The sequence below is a fragment of the Megascapheus bottae genome, chromosome 10 (genome assembly GCF_031878675.1).
Source record: "Megascapheus bottae isolate mThoBot1 chromosome 10, mThoBot2.hap1, whole genome shotgun sequence".
Taxonomy (NCBI): Eukaryota; Metazoa; Chordata; class Mammalia; order Rodentia; family Geomyidae; genus Megascapheus; species Megascapheus bottae.
Genome location: NC_143518.1, coordinates 28,605,496 through 28,626,151, shown reverse-complemented (window position 1 = coordinate 28,626,151; position 20,656 = coordinate 28,605,496). Strand labels below are relative to the sequence as shown.

The 20,656-nt window shown below is 39.9% G+C and overlaps 1 protein-coding gene across 4 annotated transcripts in view; it reads right to left on the bottom strand.

Annotated features, from left to right (window-relative positions):
* Scyl3 (SCY1 like pseudokinase 3) overlaps positions 1 to 20,286 on the bottom strand; it is a 43,551-nt gene extending 23,265 nt beyond the window's left edge. For all 4 annotated transcript variants that reach the window (XR_016536841.1, XM_090340487.1, XM_090340486.1 and 1 more), the window contains exons 1-9: positions 20,076 to 20,286; positions 14,956 to 15,141; positions 12,779 to 12,892; positions 10,253 to 10,309; positions 8,906 to 9,008; positions 7,798 to 7,909; positions 5,707 to 5,784; positions 3,253 to 3,392; positions 1,780 to 1,964 (exon numbers count right to left, since the gene is read on the bottom strand). Coding sequence is in view for 3 of the 4 variants with exons in the window: in XM_090340487.1 (XP_090196613.1) it covers positions 1,780 to 1,964; positions 3,253 to 3,392; positions 5,707 to 5,784; positions 7,798 to 7,909; positions 8,906 to 9,008; positions 10,253 to 10,309; positions 12,779 to 12,892; positions 14,956 to 15,141; positions 20,076 to 20,240 (1,140 nt within the window). In the remaining variant the exon portion in view is untranslated. The remainder of the gene's footprint in view (positions 1 to 1,779; positions 1,965 to 3,252; positions 3,393 to 5,706; positions 5,785 to 7,797; positions 7,910 to 8,905; positions 9,009 to 10,252; positions 10,310 to 12,778; positions 12,893 to 14,955; positions 15,142 to 20,075) is intronic.
* Between the last annotated feature and the right edge of the window lie 370 nt (positions 20,287 to 20,656).

Sequence of the window (20,656 nt, the reverse complement as noted above, 5' to 3'; positions counted from 1 at the left end):
AAAAATGTTTCTCTCCCAATCTATCCCAGACTTTAAAAAATCAAAATACATGAAATAACAAAAATTACTCCCATCAAATTTTTATCAATGAAACTAACTCTCCACATGTATACTCTGCTTCTAGCAGTTCAGAGTGGCAGTGCTCTGCAGAGCCCACATACAGCATTGATGGCACCAACAAGTCATGTTCCTGCTCTCCCAACCCCATGTACCCAAAAGGAGGACCTTAGAAACCCTTTATTATACATCATCTTTCTCTGGCATTTACAGAAGCCACTATTTATGTGATTGGCTTAAAACAAATATAGTAAACTTGGATATTATGGGACATTTGGCCATATGCATACCAAAACAATAAAAGCTGGCCTTCGGATATTCAAAAGTGAAGCATGCTGGGTATGATGGGTAATCATAGCTACTTGAAAAAAAATATTTCAAATCTGGGCAAAAAGGGTTAGGAGAACTTTTCTCAATAGGTGAGCATAGTGGCACATGCCTAGCTATGTGGAATGCTGAGATTGGAACAACTGCAGTTCCTGGCCATCACAGGTAGAAAAATATACAACACCCCACATTTCAAGAGAAAGGAGCTGGGCAGAGTTGGGACACCTGTCATTTCAGCTACAGCAGGCAGTGAAAAGGAGGATTTAGTCTTAAGTGCACACCCAAGTAGTGAGAACCAAGGTCAAAAATAAATAGTTCTCAGTCAGGAATCTGGCCTAGTGATGGAGTGCTTGCCTAGCATGCACAAAGACCCAGGTTTGATTCCTCAGTATTACATATATAGAAAAGGCTGGAAGTGGTGCTTTGGCTCAAGTGGTTGAGAAAGCCGAAGGACAGTGCTCAGGCCCTGAGTTCAAGCCCCAGGACTGGCCAAAAAAAACCCAAAAAAACAGTTCACAAAAAGCACTGGAGGCATAGGTCAGGGTCAGTAGTAGCCCACTTGCCTAGCAAGCACAAGCTTCAGGCCCAGCTAAAAACCCCAAGACCACCAAAAATAAAAATAAATGCAGACAACAAAAGGTGCATGGTATCTTTAATATGTGGATATTAGATCCAAACAGTACAAGAGCGAGGACTCAATACTTGCATACTCAATGCTATGGACATGGTATTGGAAATATAAACATAACTACATAGACATCATAATAAATGCACACAATTAACTAAGTCCGCAACCTATGAGATGCCTGCGACTTGATTCCACATTGGGAAGTTCTAAGCATTAGCTTGTTCACTCTGGGTTTCAGTTACTTAGAGATTAACAGAGGCTTTGCTCTGCGCAATGTGATAAACTGCAAAGCATGATCACAGCAGCTCGTCTGCTAACAGGCTCAGGCATAGTGCGTCATACCTTGCTCTGCTAGTAACTCTCAGCAGGGCTGGACCAATGAATCACTATTTCTCTGGCCTTGTTTTATCACTTAAGTTCAAAGCTTTCCAATAGAACCCAGTAAGATAATCATGAGTTCAGTACTAACAGATTAAGCACTTTCTTAAAACAACGTCATACAAGTAAACTACAGCATACTTCATATATAATTAGAATTCTATCTACTTATAGATCATCACCATCTACTCAAGCCCAAATCCAGCATCCTCCTTGCCTTCATCTAGGCTAAACTTTAAAATGAAAATTGCTTTTAGGCTTTCTAGGTTGTTAGCTGAATATCCCCAAACTCTTCTGTTCATTTCCACAAATTAACATACCCTTCCTCACTTTTCTCATCCTGACTTCGGAATGCTGTATATATCCCTACTGCCATTGTGGTCTCTGACCTGTGGCAAGATGACCTTTTTCAGCTGCTCCTGAGTAAAGTGCTCCACATAGGCCTCTATGTGGGACAGCAGCACCATCCGCACATGCTCCTCATGAACCTCGAACAGCCGGAGAAGCACAGGGATCACACGAGACTGGAACAGTGCTGGTGAGAGCAAGTAAGGGATTTCTCCCTGTGCATTATCTACCCAAATGCAGATGGGGTACAGAGGAATAAACAAATTGTCATGGTAATGAACATAATTCAGGAACTGAGCCAAGCATGTTACACATACTCTACTGTCCTGTATATTCTAAGCCCTTAAATCCGTGGGGCGAGCCAGCGTTACCCAAGGCTGAAGTACATACACATTACTTTTTACCAGTTCTTGTGGAAAAATACTGCCCAAGTGTTTTAGTAGGATTCTGAATTGAATAGCTTAAACTCAAGAATTTCTTGCACATTAGTGACACGATCATACTGTTGTTAAAATTGCTATAATAGGACTTCAATGCTGAACAGTAGGTAGCTACAGTAATAATCAAGCCAAAATATACCTAAGAGTCATTTGAGGGCCTTTAAAAACACATATGCCGGGGCCGGGAGTTTGGCCTAGTGCTTGCCTAGCATACATGAAGACCCGGGTTCAATTCCTCTGTACCACATACATAAAAAGCCGGAAGTGGTGCTGAGGCTCAAGTGGTAGAGCTCTAGCCTTGAGAAAGTCCAAGGACAGGGCTCAGGCCCTGAGCTCAAGCCCAGGACTGGCAAAAAAAAAAAACAAACACATATGCCTACAAGAAGATCAGGCAGACTGGTCTTGAAAAAATAATCTAATACCTGACAAGACTGAAGAGCTATAAAGAGAAACTCAAGGCTACAGAGAATCACACTGAATCATAGATACAATGAAATGCTAAAATGTAAAAGAACTACCCATTATATTGTTGGGTTGAAATCTTTTTAGCAAAGTAATATGAAAGCCCCACACCTAACTAAATTCCATGATCCTGAATTAGTGATATATTTCCTTCCTGACCTGTGGTGGTTCAGATTTCACGTTCCAAAGCAGTAATTTTATTTCACATTTAGGAATTCTCTACAACTCCAATAAGTGAAGGATCTCCATGATTTTCAACCTGTTCACCAAAAATGGATGGTAAGTTGTTTCTGGTGAGGGAGGTACAGGCTTTTAGCTAGTCACAGCAAAAACAAAGTTCTACAATCTTTCCTTAAACCATGGCCATCATATTCACACACATGTGTTTATACATATGTGTGTGTTAACCATTTTAAAACAGTAAACGGGCTCTGTGGGAAGATCTGTATTTGCTTGGGGGTTTTAGTACCTAGGTTGGCATTAGAGCAATTGTCTCAGTGATCAGTAACCATGCTTTAAACTTAAAGCCAAGCATTAACTGTACATCAGTCTACTCAAAGTGGACTAATCACCAACCCCTTAAGTGACAGAAATATTTGAAAAAAGAATCACCTTTTTTAGGGCCAAGCAGATGTGGAAGAAAACTCTTAACAGCTACTGGTTCTGCAAACACCAACTGATTAAGCAGAAGAGGCACCAATCGTGAAGCTATTAATTCCTCCGACAAGCAGCTGACTCTGTCTAGCAAAAATCTGAGAGCAAAAAGAAAACATGGTGGTGACATCAATTTTCATGTGTGACTTAACTATATATGACTTTCTCATGTCTGTCAAACTAATGCATTCTGAAACAGGAAAGGTGAGTAGGTTGGCTGCCAAGTAAGAAAAATGCTAAAATGTGAGGCAAGACCAGCTTGTCCACACATCTGCAATCCAATCCAGGAAGCATTTTCAACAAATCATTTCATAATTCCAAAATTTTTCTCATTTGGTCCCTAATAAGCTACAGGCTATCTTAGATAATAAAAAGATACTTTCCTAAATTTTCAAGCTAGAAGATATCCAATTATCTTTCTTTTTCACAGAAAATTAGACTGTAATGCATTCTACTAAGAAATGCAGGTATTAGTTATCCATAGAGTAATACCCCACTAAGTAATCATGCTCACTTAGCACTTGCTTCCTGCTTTGTTTTTTGGGTTTTTTTTCTGCCAGTCCTGGCCTTGAGCTCAGGGTCTGAGCACTGTCCTTGGACTTTCTCAAGGCTAGAGCTCTACCACTTGAGCCTCAGCACCACTTCTGGCTTTTTTCTATGTATGTGGTACCAAGGAATCGAACCCGGGTCTTCATGCATGCTAGGCAAGCACTCAACCACTAGGCCAAACTCCCGGCCCCGCTTCCTGCTTTTTTTAGGAACACACCACTCTTTCATGCATAATCAGCAAATCCCTACACCACTTCCATCAAAGTCTACTTCCTACCTCCTTTCCAGTTACTTGCATTCAGGAATCTCTTTGGAAGCCGCCCCTACCTTGCCATTACTCTTGATAGTATCTTTCCTTTTGTCCCTGCTCTGTCTCCAACATGACCACAGCTCCAGTTACTCTCTACTCCTCCACTGGCTCCTTTCCCTCAGCCTATCAACACGCTCCTATCTCTTCCCATCCTTACAGAGCCCTGCCTTACTTGGTGCCGAGGATTCCCAGCCTATAATCCTAGCTACTGAGGGGGAAGAGGTCCAAGGTTTGAAGTTAGAAGCTAGACTGAGAAAAGAAGTCTTAAGACTCCAGACTCCATTTCTAATTAAATGGCAAAAAGCTGGGTGGTTCCAGCAAGGCTGAAGTTGAAGGGTACCAGCCAGGAAGCTCACTGAGGTACTTTAATAAGAATTCTCTCTCCCCTCCAGAGTTTTCAGGAAAGGGTTTCAGTCAGCATCTGTTTATCTTCCTTCTATTGGGAAGGATGGACATATACTAGAGTTTATCCTAGACAGGTTCTGTATCATTTGAATGATGTCTCCAGCCCTTTTCACTTTTTTTTTTTTTTTTTTCCACTTCTGACAGGGTCTCATTTTTCCTGGGGCAAGTCTTGGACTAAAACCACCCTATGTATGGCCTTCAGGCCATATATACAGGCATGCACCAACATGCCAAGTTTGAGTTTCACTACATTTTTGCCCAGGTTGACTTCAAACCATAATCCTTTTGATCTCTATCTCCTGAGGTAATAGGACTTCTGAACCCACTGTGGTCTCCCTCTGTTCAAACAGTTCTTGCTGAGACAGAGTTAACAGAGTCTTCTTGATCCTAAATGGACATATTGATCCACCTACTTTCTAAAATTCCATTTCTAATCCTGTGGGAATACATAGCTGTCCTGACTCTCCACTGCTTACCTCATTCACCAGCCAGTCCTTCCACTCATGCCTGCACTGGGCAGGAGGCTTCAAGGTATATACCACATCACTAGGCCCACTGTCCCAGTCAGCACTGTTGGTCATCTGTAGCTCATCAGCTTAAAACTTCACTATTCGCTTCACATTTGTCTGCCAACTGTCCCATAATATCTACCCGAAGACCCACAAATACTAACTTCACATCGACGCATCCAACTGTGGGCCCATCATTCTCCCTGCAGTCCTCCTTTCCAGTACTTTCCAGATCATTTGGTGGTGATCCCTAAGTTCTGCTCTATTTCTTTTACGTCTTTCTCCCCTGGTGTCCTCTTCACTCATACCATTAACACTTTTACACCTGGCCTCATATCTGCTGACTGGGCTACCATGCTCTAGGAGCTTTTCTCCAGCTACCTTCTCCTCCTCCTCCTCAAGTGCCCTCAGGACTCCTAGTAAATTCTCTCTCATGGCACCTACTGTTTGTATAAGCATTATCAGCCTGAGTACCTGTCTCTATCAGAGTGGTCTATTTAAGGCCTAGGAAAAAGCTCATAACGTGTAGGAAAAGTTCAGTACTGAAGTACTGAAATCAGGACTCATCTCTTCCAGATTACCTAAGGAATTGCATGAACCTAACCCAAATTACTCAATTAAAGATCTTAATGAACTTACTTGAAAAATTCAGTTTTTTCCTCTTCATTCTTCAGAGTTAAGCTTTTCAAGAAATTCACAACTTCTAGAAAATCATTTCTAAATGCCGAAAAAAGAAAAAGCAATACAACAGATTAGATAAGATATATTTAAATCCTGAAGCTATAACCATAGACATTCTGTACGATATTTTAAAGATCTGAAGGCCTGGCATCGTGACCCATACCTATAATCCCAGCACCTGGGAAGACTAGATGGGAAGATCTGACGACCACAGACGGGAAAAAAGGTTGAAAAACCATACCTCAAAGAACAGCTGGGAATAGTGGGACAGAGCTTCAGAATCTATCTTAAAAATAACCACAGCCAAAGTGGCTGAGGGCTTGGCTCAGACAGGAAAACACTATTGTAAGCAAGTTTGTCTTGAATTCAATCCCCAGAACCACCAAGAAGAAAAATTAAATAAATCTGCATGAGACAAATAAACTTATAGAGGACTTGATCTGTGTACATTTTGATTAACTAAAATCTGTTTATACTTTATGGTAACCTATGATTAAAAGACTAGTAGCTAATGAGTTTTATGCTTTCATCATACTTTTTCTCATTTTGATATCCCTCGGCTATGTAGTTTGTCATCCTGCTTCTTTCAAACTGTCAAAAATGTCCAAAAACTAAAAAGTTCTGCACGTGAATAGTTCAAATCCATGTTGTTTCAGGGTCATCAGTACTTCCCTCCAGCTTCTAACCAGCTCAGCCCTCCATAAGGGCTGGCCCTGGTGTGTCCTCTGGCCATGTCCCCCTCACCACCGTGGGGGTGGCGGGATGGTGTGCTCTCAGCTTTGTTCTCCTTTGTTACTGAGGAACTACTGACAAGACATCCATCCAGCATGAAGTATTGTTTTGGGTAGTGTGTTTATATCAAGGGAACAAACTTTGGTTGAAAAATTTACAACAGTTAATACAATTTGCATTTGTCAATTAAAAATAAGTATTTTTTTGCAATGATCAAGGTTTTTCTGACACACAAAGGACAAATATAACCCTGTTAACTAAAAATACTATTTAATAACATATCACACCCCATACCCTCTATTCTAGAGATAACTATTTTCCTTGGAGAGGTGACATTAGCTTTCCATTCACTCTGGTTCCCCCTGGGCTAACTGTAAATGCCTGAGACATAGCTGAGCAGCAGAAGTACTTGCCTAACAAATGCAATGCGCTGGATTGATTTCCAGTACAAAAAAAGACAAGACAAAAAGAAAACAAAAAACTGAGGCCAGGAATGCAGTTTAGTGGTAGAGTACTTGTGTTTGCCTAGAATGCACAAAGCCCTGGGTTCAATTCCCAAAAAGCCAGATGTGGCACTGTGGCTCAAGTGGTGGAGTGCTAGCTTTGAGCAAAAGTTCAGGGAGGGTGCAGATAGATGGGTGCCCGGGCTAAGTTCAAGCCTCAGGACTGGCAAAAAAAAAAAGAAAAAACACCAAACTGATACAATGTTTTAATAATAAAATGTTTCAGTATGTAATTTGCTTCTCTTCCATTACATTATTGACAGAAAAATAAGCTTGCTCAGCCTAAAAGAAAAATTCCAAGTAACAAATTCATAGGAATAATACAATGCAAACAGAAAAGAGAGGGTGGTTTCTTTGTTTCTTTTCTTTTTTTTTTTTTTTGGCCAGTCCTGGGGCTTGAACTCAGGGCCTGAGCACTGTCCTTGGACTTTCTCAAGGCCAGCGTCCATGCTAGGCAGCCACTTACCACTAAGCCAAATTCCCTGCAGAAGAGGCCTTTTTCACCTTTTTAATTAATTTTCAATCATAAACCATTATATACCAGTCAGTTTCTTCACAATTAGAAGCAGTAATAAATGGACAGGATTTCTAAAGCCCAAGCCTTCCTAACAACTTGGCACTTGTATTACAATTTTTTATCTTTGATAGGACCCTGGGAGGCAGCCCAGTTTCTCCCCAAATTTTTTCCCATGGACACCATTCAGTCTCTCCTAATAATAACAAGGACAATCATTTGGCCCTGCATAATTCCTCAATGCACAGAAGAGGCAACAGCAGCATGAGTTAGTCACCTTTATCGCTGAGAGGCCCTCACCTGAAGAAATCATGGCACAGTAAGGTGCTGAGCGCTGGCCGACACTGTGGATTAGGGTTCAGCAGAGCTGAGTGCAAGGTCTGTTGGAAGCTGGAGAGAACATCCGCTGAAACTGAAATCCAGAGCTACAGTTAGTTTCCAAAGCCTTCGCCCTCCTCTCGGGACCTCTACAGCTGGAGACTGACGAGAGCAAAAACCAACCTGTAAAAGCCCAAACAAACAAAGCCCTGGCTGTTGCTAAACAGCTTCCTTCTTGCTTTAGGCCAAGCTCCTTGGCAAGTGTGCAGAGTTGCCCTGCCAACACAGACACCCCCACCCCAGTGCCTCCCCTCCAATGCCTTCCATCTCCTTATCAGTGGCTTGCACGCTGAGGTGGCAGGTTTGAGGGCCTCTCTCAACCACAGAACAAAAAATGTATTTATTTATTATTATATTTTCACGTCTGACAAGGATGGTATCTAATTGTTACCAAACTGGGTGCAAGGGAGAGTGGTTCATTAAACACAAGGAGTGCCTTAAAGCATTAGGAGTTCATCCTTAAATATTTACATTGGAACATGTTAGAGGTGCCAGCCAAATGGTGCTGGTAACATCAGAACACTGCCTGAGGCCATGAGAAGAAACTAGAGCAGCACCCGCACAGAGCTCTGGCAACTTCAGCCAACTTAAGAGGACAAAGTCCTAGAACAGTCACAGAGTGACCCAGGCTGCCCAAAGCATACAAAAAGAGAACTGAGAAGAAAGTAGAACGATTAAAGGCAATAAAAGAAAACATACTGATCTCTATTGTTCAGATTGTTATATCTTAATCATTACTGACATTTACTTATTGGATAGTCCAACAGGAACTGAGTCTTTGAATAATATTACAATTAAGATGACAAGTATACACTACAGTGACAGTCCTAGTTGAGACAAAATCTTTGTGCTGTTCAAATGAATGGGACCCACACTTATCCTCAATGCTGTTATCATCCTAGACAAGACACGTGGTGAGCACCTAATTCCTTCCTATGCTCAGAAAGCAGTTCTTTGGATTCCACAGAGACCTTGTGTGGATCCGCTTTCTACTTAGTCTACGGATGAAATACTCTTAACTCCAACTCACCCTGCTCATTTAAGATAGTGAGCAAGCTTTCCACCAATGTTCCAAACGCATAGGCGTCCCGAGCATGTCCATGGGACTCCGGAAGAGTTGTGAATTCTGGAGACTAAAAGCAGTGAATACAGTTACAACTAGAACTTATAAGACACTTCAAACTTTCTCTGAAGCACTTTCTCCCATGTTCAAATTTACTAACGTATAATCTCATAAACTAATTTAGAGGCTTTACTACACTGTACTAAATTAGTACCCTGTACCCTGGAAATTTTATATATAATAAAATAACACGTCTGTCTCAAAACTCTACTAATGAGTGGAATGATCAAAGATTTTTCAGGCTAGATGCAGTGGCTCAAGCCTATAATCCTAGTTACACAGGAGGCGGAGATCAAGAATGCTAGGGTGAAAAGCTATGGAGAAGCCATCTCAATGAATATGCCAGGAGTGCTAAAATGTGCCTGTTATCTCAGCTAGGTAAGAAACAATATAGGCAGGAAGCCTTACAGTCATCTCTAAGCAAAACACAAGATCTTAACATAGCTCTTGAGAGGTAGAGCATCTGCCTAACAAGCCTGAGGTTCTGAAGAAACCAAAACACACTAAATATGTATTTGGTAGAGATTATAAGAAAAAACTCAGAGGGAGAGCATCTGCTTTTGTTAAAAAAAAGGAGAAAGTATCCTATTCTTTTTGGAGAGGGGTGCTGTCATGTGACTTGAACTCACGACCTAGGCATTGACACTGAGCTTTTCTCTCATGGCTAGCACTCTACCACTTCAAGCCACAGCACCACTTCTGGTAGTTCTGTTTTGTTTTTCTGTTAGTTATTTGGAGATAAGAGTCTCATCAACTTTTCTGCCTGGGCTGGCTTCAAGCCATGATCCTCAGATCTTAGCCTCCTGAGCTCCTAAGATTTATAAGCCTGAGCCACCAGTACCCAGCTTAAAATCCTTTTTACTGTGTTAATGATATAATCATGGAACTCTAAGTAATGTCTAGCAAGGCAGATGAATGAATGACTGAGGCAATATAAAGCAAAGGCTTAGGTCTCTACCTGTCTGACAATGACAGCTTCCAGCAAAGAACAATGACTTCCACAATGGATGAGACACCCTTTGTACAAGGCTGTCTCTACTGTAGACACAGATCACAGGGATATATGTATTTTTTTAACTTGTAAGCTATCTCCCTGGCTGTGGTGCTAAGATTAATCTCAGCAGCTTTTCAAAGCTGGAGATATTATGAGGCAGTGTACAATTTAATGAAGAAAGGAATAAGCAGAGGAAAGTTTTTAAAGTTTTAAGCTTAGTTGCACAAAGGCTTCTCCACATCTGAAGGGTATGATCTTACCATCTCTTCAGGAGGGATGGATGCTGCATCTCTTACTGAATGAATACTCCTCAGAAACTAGACAGAAATAAGAGAAATAATTCAATCATGTTTGGTGAACTGCCATCTTTCATGTTATAAAAGCATAAGCAATAGGAACAGCAGCAATGAAACTTTTACATCATATATTAAATATATAATCTTAAAATCTTTAAATGAAAATTTAAATAGTATATGGTATAGCATAAGGTTTTCATGTAGGATAACAGTACTCCTAGCTATTCAGGAGGCTGAGATTGGAAGGATCAAGTAAGTCTGTGTGAAAGTGTTTGCGAGACTCCATCTCAATGGAAAAAGCTGGGCATGGGGGCACACACCTGTCATCCTCGTCCTGTGGAAAGAGTAAAATAGGAACAAAGCTACTCAGGCAGTGGCTCATGCCTGTAATTCTTGCTATGAAGGAAGATGAAACCTGGAGGCTATCAGAAGTCAGTCCAAGTAGAAAAATCTGTGAGACTCCATCCATCTTCAGTTAACCAACAAGAAACCAGGATAGCTGGATGCCAGTGGCTTATACCTATAATCTTAGCTACTCAGAAGCTACTGAGATATGAGGATCATGGTTCAAAGCCAGCCCCAATAGGAAAGTACATGAGACTTATCTCCAATTAACTATTAAAAAGTTAAAACTGGAGCTATGACTCAAGTAGTAGAGTGTTATCCTTGAGCATAAAAATGTCAGGGACAGTGCCCAGACCCTGAGGTCAAGCCCAAGACTGGGTAAAAGGAAAGGAAAGCCTAGGTGGAGGCATGGCTCAACTAGTAGAGGGCCAGGCATGAGCAATGAGCAAGTAAGTTGAACCAGCACAAGTCCCTGACATCATGCCCATTACTAAAAAATGAAGACTAGGAGCACAGTGGTAAAGGCCAAGAGAAAAAGCAAGATCCTATTTCAAAAAAAAAAAAAAAAAGAATACCAGTACCAAAAGGGGGCTAGAACCACGCTCAGCCATAGAATGCCTGCCTAGTAAGGGTGGGAGTCCCTGAGTTAAATAAAACCCCAGGACAGAGGAAGGGGGAAGTTGTAAGATTGTCAGCCAATAGCAGTTATAACTGCCTATAATCCTAGCAACTCAGGTGATTGGGGCAGGATGATCACTTGAAGCTACAAATTCAAAACCAGCCCAGAAAAGACATAATACTCATTTCAAAATTAAAAGCTTTTCAGCACAAACAAATCTATTATTAATTTTCTCACCACATTAAGTGAATCTCAAGTCTTATCACATGAGATGAAAAAGTTGAGAACTTATACAGACGAAACCACCATCTACAGACTGGCCTACCTATTCAAAGATTAGTATTTTGGACATGTAAGCTGTTCAAAACTATTCAGACACTAAGAATATGAAATGACAACAGATTCTTTGAATTCAACCCATATGCTCATAACCCAAATGGCAAACTAAAAATTTCAGTAAGTGTTCTGAAGCACAGAAGGAATGACTAATCTTGATGGGTAGAAAAATCACTGAAGGTCTAAGGATTCAGAAGCGGCCTCAGTTAATGTTTTCCAGGGGGCCCAGAAGAAGGAAAGTATGCCAGCCACAGAACAACACCAAAGAAAGAAGAAAATAAACAGCAGCAGATTTGGAAAGAGTGGAGTTTAGTGGAAAAGAACAGAACCAGATGGCAGTGGGAGAACATAATCGAAGGCAGGCTGGGGAAGAGACTGGGAAGGAAGAGTCTCATATATCATGACTGAATTCTATGGACTACATCTCATAGAAAGGACTACATGGCGTTAGTAGACTGGCGGTGAATTCAGAGAAAAAAATCTTAATGGGGGCAGAAGTAGTCACAGAGGGAGTTTGGCCTAGTGGTAGAGTGCTTGCCTAACATGCATGAAGACTTGGCTTCATTCCTCAGTAGCACATACATAGAAAAAACCAGAAGTGGGGGGTGGGGGAAATGGGGACCAAGACATGAGAAAAGGTATCAATGTTTGTGAAGTAATGCACCTTCTATATGGTGAATATAATGTAACCCTTCAATTAATTACAATAAAAAATATATGGAAAAAAAAGCCAGCAGTGGTGCTGCGGCTCAAGTGGTAAAGCACTAGCCTTGAAGAAAGCCCAAGGACAGTGCTCAGGCCCAGAGTTCAAGCCCCAGGACTGGAGGGGGGGGGGAGGGAAGCAAAATATTATCACACCCTCAAGAAACTCAACCACTGGGAAAGAAGACACATAACATTAATATTTATCATTAAATGGTATGACCAAAGTAAGTATGAGATGATTCTAGAAGGAATGGAGAGGCAGGGCATTTCCTGAAAATATCTGAGCATGCCATTTTACTTCTTAGTCTCAGGTTTCTCATGAACAAAGTAACAAGAAAGAAATATACACAGAACTCCTGTGTATACACAGGCACAGACAAGAAGTTTTGAGACTGTATTAGTGCTGAAGGACGCTGGCTAGGCATGAAGCACACAGTGAGATGCCATCCATGGCTGGGAATGAAGAGAAAGCACACCTGGCTTACCTCTGGTGTGGCCTGAGAAGTTTTACAAACAGTTTCCATTCCTCCCAGTTTCCAGTGCCCATCTTCACTCACGAACACAGATGATAAGCAGACGTTGTTGTGTGTCAGGTGCCCCTAGGAGGAAATAAACCAAGAAGGTGACTGCTACTCCAAGATTTAAAGTTTTAAAAAACTAAACACAAACCACTAAAAAAGATTATGACAAACCTTCCCACATGTGGCATCATAAATGAAATCATGTTTTAAGAAACAACAAGCTAAAGGAGGTTAGAAAGGAAAATACAATGAAAAGGCTTCTAGTATTTCTGCTGCCTGGTAAGACAGGTTAATGAACACATGAAAGCCACTGCAGACAGAATCACTCTGCATTTCTGCAGGAGCCAGGAAATGTACCTGTCCTTAAACATAAACTCACAAGCCTTCACACCCTATACCATGTGCTTCTATTGTCTTTAAGGATAAAATTTATCCTTGCTCCCATAGGTTACTGTATTAATTTCTCCTCTACATTCTTTCTCACCTACATTCTATCACGAACCCAGATCCACTTCACCTGAAATCTTGTCAGTAGGCATTAAAAAAAATTCTGCCTAAAGAAGAGGAAAATGGAATGATAAGGACCACCACAAATATCCCACAGACCACAGAAGAGTCAATTTTAAAGTTTTATATATATATGTTATATATATATAAGTTTATATATATGTTATATATATATTATATATATAACATATATATATATATAGTACAGTAGGAGAAAATGAGAACAGAGTTTAGGTACTTAACTTTCCAAACCAGAAATCATTTTGCAAAAGAAAGAACACTTAAACCATTCCACCCATTTGAGCAAATGTGTATTTTATTTATTTATTTATTTATTTATTTATTTATTGCCAGTCTTGGGTCTTGAAAGGTTGGCCTGGATTCTGTCCATGAGCTTCTTTTGCTAAAGGCTATTCTACCACTTGAGCCACAAGGTCACTTATGGCCCAAGCTGGCTTGGAACTGTAATCCTCAGATCTCGGCCTCCTGAGTAGCTAGGATTACAAGCATGAGCCAAGGGTACGTAGCTATGCATATGGGTTTTTACACAGGATAGTGACATATAGTCAAAGGAGGCTTAGCACAGTAATTATGTCTTTATTTAAGGAAAAAGAAAAGAAGCAAGTAAATATTTGCTTTTCACACACACACAAAGACCATTTCTGTAATCACTGATCACCACAGTTGCCCCCAGATAAAAGAATTAGATTCAAGGATGGAGAGAGATTTTCCTGTCCCTAGATACACTTTCAAACAATACCAATGTTTTACATGTGCATACACATTTTCCAACAAAGAAGGTATTTCTCAGAGAAGGTATCTCTCCTGTTATTAAAATAGTCTATAAAAGCATTTTCAGGAGACTATACATTCTACATGATATTTGAGGATTCTGTCCCTCATTAATTGAAAAAAAAACCTTAAAAACATTCATTAAGGTGGGTCAAATGCAAGTATACTTAATCTGTGACTGGTGTTTTCAAAATCTTGGACAATTGCCAAAGACTTTAATGTTTCAGAATGCAAATATGATTAAGAAATTGGGGCATAAGTGATCAGAAGTATTGTATTTACAACTGAATGGTTAATCCCCTTGTACAACTCCTTAAACATTCAAAAAAAAAAAAGAACTGTAGGTCCAATATAGACCAAGTAAACATAGGAACTATCATAGCATAATTGAAGACATCACCAGAGTTAAACATTTGGGGGTTTTAAGGCTCTCTCTCCAGCAGCTCCACCCACTTGGATGGGTGGGGATATGTATAAACTATTTCCTTCTAAGAAATAGTCATTTCTTTATTCAAACTCTAAAATGGGGCAAAATTTCTGCAAACAGAACATTTAATGTTTGTCTTAACAAAGACCATCCATTTTTAGATAAAAGACTTATCCAAAACTCAAAATCAGAGGTAAGTATAAAAACTAAACTTACTTAAATGCCCGGGGACAGAGATTTAGTTGTGATTTCCAAAAATATCTGGAGCTTCACTTGTCCTTTTCCATTGCTTTTTATTTTCCTCTTATAAATTACATATGCATCAATTTCACACATATCAGTTTACAAGAACTGCAGCCTATATCACCCCCCCAGTCTACTTGAACTCTAGACATGGAATGTACAGGTTACTTACTCTGTCATGAAGGAAGATAAGAGCCAATAATATGTCATAGATTCCAGCACAGACCTCTGCAGAAGACAATGTTTCCAAGGCTACTTCCAGAGGCTGTACTCGCTCAGTGACAAGATGAATGCCATCTGCTTCCACGGTACAAGATAAAAATCTCAGCAAGCAAGGGTGACGGAGTGTCTTTAAGTGCTTAAAAATACAAACACAAGACCTGATGAACTTACTGACTGAAAATCAAAATAATACATTTCTTATGTATTGTAGTAAAAGTCAAGAAGTATTGATTTATATTTAAGTCCAAGCTTTCTATCTCTCCTCAAATCACAAAAATGAGCTACTACTGTACAGAGACTTCCTGTTCCTTATAGCAGTATTAGCTCCTGGACCTCTCAACTATACTGTCACATACTCTGAACAAAGAGCCAGAGAAAACTACATGAGAAATCTTAAAAGTAAATGAAAGTGCAAGGCACAAATGGCTCACACTTGTAATCCCAGCTACTCAGGAGGCTGAGATCTAGAGGATCTCAACTCCTACAAAATTTTGGAGGACTCCACCTCAATGGAAGAAGCTGGTCAGGCACTTGTCACCCTAGTTGCTGCTGGAAATGTAAACTAGCAGCATAACTGCTGCGTGCTGGCAGATTATGTCTATAATCCTAGCTACTCACAGGCTGACACCACAGAATCTTGATTGGAAGTCAGCTTGGACAGAAGTCTGTGAGGGTCCTTCTCCAATTAACCAGCAAAAAGCTGGACTGAGGTAGGCTCAAGTAGAGTGCCAGTAGTGAAGAAGCAAGGACACAAGACCCTAAGTTCAAGACACATCCTGGCACCACACACACAAAAAAGATTGCACTAAAAATCTTATCTTTTTGGCCAGAAGAATTATAGAAGGAACTTAGGCAGACCAGACCGAAGAAAGCTGGGAAGGGGGAAAGGCCCTGATTTTTTCCAAGTCACAAATTCTCAAATCCCTGAACCAGCAAGCATGCAAAGCATGCACAAAAGTAAACCCTAACCAGCACAGTGAAGTTTTAAGAAATGAACTGAGATCTGAACAGATTATTCCAGGAAAGGGTAGAGTAGTTCCTGAACCTGTAAGGCAACAAAAGTCCTACTGTAGGTAACTGAAGTACCTAAAGGGGGAAAAAACTGGACCATAAAAAATTATAATGGCTGAATATGTAAATTTGGCATACACTTAAATTTAGTGTTCAGTGAACTCCAAACAGAATAAACATTTTGGCTTTGAATGCCATATGGTTTTAGTGGTCTGTTTTTTTCAACCTCGAAAAGCTACAAAAAAATTTTTTTTCAGCTTCTATGCTACCAACAAATGCGGATATTATTATAAAGCATTTAGTTCTATTTAGTTTATCTTGTTCTACTTAATTCTATTTACCTGTTTTGCTTTTTGCCTTTCTACCAAATGTTTAATCACTTCAAAGTACTTTTTGAACTTTCATCATTTCATTATGTAAGAAAGTTATTACCACACTTTCTTGTTCAAATATTTCAACAGTAAAATCTGCTACTTGAGAACCTCATAAATATATGTATACATATATTGTAATAAAGTTTCTATGTAAAATGAATTACCATAATACACTCAAAACAGAAAATACTAAGATACACATGATTTTAAATGTTTCTCTCCAGAATTTCAATCAATTATGGTACATAATCCCTTGACCATGAATATGTGACTTTTAGAAACCCAAAACAAAGTATTCATCTCCTCTGTTTTCTTTGCAGACAGACAATACCTATAGATAACAAGTAAAGATCAATTTTGTGTGTCTAAATCTGGGGGTTGAATCTGTTGTTTCTTTCCTTCCCTTGGTTCTGTTGCAGTCCTATTAACTCTAGATTTCCTAAACAGGCTTCATTTTATGAACATTGACAAGAGTAACTGAGAAATCCATAATCTATTATCTCACCCCAGATAATAATTTTACCATTTTCTTTTTTTCTGCCAGTCCTGGGCTTGCACTCAGGATCTGAACACTGTCCTTGGGCTTTATCAAAATAGAGCTCTACCACTTGAGCCACCCTACCACTTCCAGCTTTTTCTATGTACGTGGTACCAAGGAATCGAACCTGGGTCTTCCTGCATACTAGGCAAGCACTCTACCACTAGGCTAACCTCCCAGCCCCACCATTTTCTTTATAGCAAGCCTCAAAGTGCTGGAATGTGATAAAGCTGTCTATCCTTAAAGCTACATCATACAATCCACTGGTCCCTTGGAGGGGGGTGAGGTTTGTAACTCACTCATTAGATAGAGAAGAGACTGTTGATTGTATTCAGAGCATAACCTTTAACATAACACCAGGCTTCTACACAAATAAGCAGGTAGCACTGGACATTGTAAAGTAACTTTTCAGAATACAAGCATAGATAAGACACTACACCTTATTTTTTATGCAATTTTTATCACAGTTTGCTCACAAAAGATTTTTCTGTGTTAGGTTTCTCTAATTTCTGTGTGGGTATGCACATGTGAGTAAATCTAGGATGGAGAGGAATACAATGTCTTCTGGGCTACCAAACAGATTACTTACATAACATCGAACTACCTATGTACAGAGTACTATGGATTCTTGGTATCAAGACTCTCAAGAACTATTTTTATAAACTTGTAATTATCACAAAGCCTTAACTAAGCATTTAAATTATAGAAAACTATAGTAATCAAATTCTAACTTAGAATTTATCATTCCTTGCAGGCTACTGATTAAAATGAGTCATAATCACCAGTGAGCAAATTATACTATCTGAGTTGAGGGATTCAAAATAAAATGAACTATAATCAAACACACAGTTTTTGAGACTCAAGCATACATCTGCTACTGTTTTTGCTTTTTAGTAGGACTGGAATTCAAATTCAGGGTATTTGACTTGTATAAAGCCCCATCATGCCTGACTTGTTTTTTGAGATGGGATCTTAAGAATTTTTTTGCCCTAGACTGATTTTGAACCATGATTTACCTCCACCTGCCAAGGAGCTGGGATTACACATGCGAGACTAGCTCTCAGCAAGTACAGGTAGGAGGATCCTAGTCTGAGGCCAGTGTAGGCAAAAGTGAGAGACCTTATCTGAAAAATAATTAAAGGAAAGAGGGCTTAGGTATGGCTCATGTAGTTGAGGGCCAGGGAGAAGTAAGAAAGCCTAGAAAAGTATGGGGTCCTAAGTTCAAGCTCCCATACCAGTACAAAATAAAACTAGTTTAGGGAACCCAAACTGGATGGAGTGGGGTCAGCTAATTACACTGTTTTCCAATTTCTGATATCCAGGACATCAGATTCCTAGAACTTAATACACTAAAGGCCATTGTTTGAGAGATTATCAGAAATATTCAAAATATGTATCACCTTGTTGCTTTTCCAAATTTCCCTGATTTATGCTAGGTTTGCAAAGTCAAAGGATGGTTGAAAAAGAAACAAGCATGAACTATTGTATCCATGGATGTGGAGGGAGGAAAAAAAAAAAACTTCACTCACAAGCTTTACAGTTCCCACAATACAGAAACCTTCGTAGATCAAAAGTAGTTATTTGTGATTTTCCTTTTAAAATTGTATATGAATTATTTGTCTTTTGGGTATACACGCCATAAAAAAAAAAAAACAATACCAGGCACAGGTGGCTCACACTTGTAATCCTGTATACAGAGGAGGCTGACCTCTGAGGATTGTGGTTCAAAATCAACCCAGGCAGGAAAGCCTGTGAGACTGATCTCCAATTAACCACCAACATATCAGCAGTGGAGCTGGGGCTCAACCTGGACAATAAAGCTCACCAACAGAGCCCAGGTCCAGAGCTCAAGAGCCAGACATATGTACAGAGACACAGAGACAGACACAGTCAAACAGTCAGAGAGACAGACAGAGACAGACAGAAGACAGACAGAAGACAGACAGACAGACAGACAGACAGACAGACAGACACACACACACACACACACACACACACAGACACACACAGACACACACAGACACACACACACAGGGATTTGCAGTAATGTCTAACAAAATAAAGATATTAAATTCCTCCTAAGCAAAGCATTTCTACCATAGAAAACACTGAAAAACTGTTATATAACTATTTTTTTTAGAAATGTTTTAGACGATGTGAGTGACTAACCACTAACCTTGCTATCCAATGAAGTATTAATGAACCACTTGTCTTTAAGACACTTGGCGTTACTTTGCTGAACTACACTCCATGACAGAATCATTTTTTGTGCCTTTCTCTCTGGCAGTACTGGGCCCTGTACATGCTATTTCTGTGACTAGGCCTACCAGTGCGTCCGCACACTAATATGTTGATACTGTGGGCCAGGCGTAGCAATGGCCAGGCTATTTCCTGAGGAGAAAATGACACCTCCATGAGTTACCAACCTGTGTAGGGCACAGGAACAAGAACCCCAGCCCAGAAGCAACACTTTTTCTGGAGTATCAAATTTAACAGGTGGGTTCAAAATTCTTTCTAGGGCATTATGATGTCTCAGGAAAAGAATAGGGAGGCACTCATAAGTCCTATCTCCTCCTTGAACCTTTACAGAGCCACTCCTCCCCTGGGGAAAATCATTGGTCAGCTGTGGCTAGGATCTCTCACAAAGCCAGGTCAAACTAAACAAAGGCACCTGTACAGTCAAACTGTTTGAGTCCTTACCCTGACCTTTGCACAACAAACTCCTATTTAAGGCTGCAGACATGTGCATCGCATCTCATATGTTTACTTAAAACCATGAGTGGCAGCCTTGCACATGCGTAGATCTCTTCCAAAAATCTTCCAAGTGAAAAAAATCTATTTCCCTAAGATCAGTGCACTATCATTACCAGAACTTCTCCAACACTCCAAATCCTAGAAAACTGAAATGCTCAACTGAATACCTGCTCTTGAGCCATCTAGTTCAAGCCCACCTTTTCTGTTAACGGTATACTCTTCTTTCTTCCTATTAAAACTCCTAAAATAAGTAAGGACAATGGTGTTTTTGTAAGACCTAAATAATAAAATACTATTTCTTACAGCCATATCCTTTTTGACCTTTACTGACTTCGTTTTTAACAGAAGACAAGACAGTAAAAAGTCCTATGAATCTGTCACTTATTTCAGTACCTTGGCAGCTTTATTAACCTTGTCTTCATTTTCTCTCTTATACACAAAAACTGAAGCAACTTTGCCATCTTGCAGTATGGCTGGATACACAGCGAGTCCGGAGGGTAAGGTGAAGGGTGGTTCTTTGAGTGTAGAGCTCTTCAATGCACTGTTCTCTGATCCCATCCCTTATGCGATGAGGCAGTGTTGCAGCTTGCCCTCAAAGCCAACTAGAGCTAAAAGGAAAATGGAAAGCAGATTCAAACACTAATTCTCTATCTGTAACGTGAGCAGCAAGAAATACCTAAGATATCCAGACACAGCGACATGCAAACCTACTCATTTCTTCAGCCTCATAATTAGGACATCTGACAATAAAAATGATACATACTAAGCAAGTTGTTAGCAATGCTTATTAACAACTCTATAAAGAAAATGGTTGCTACAAAATAGTCACATGCAGCTAGCTGTCTTCCAAATCCAATCACAATCTTTCACTTTCATACTTCCTGACCTACTTTACTCATCTTGGTTTACTAAGAAAAACCTACTTCTATGTCTAAAATAAAATTATAAGAGAAAAACAAAACAATACAAATTGG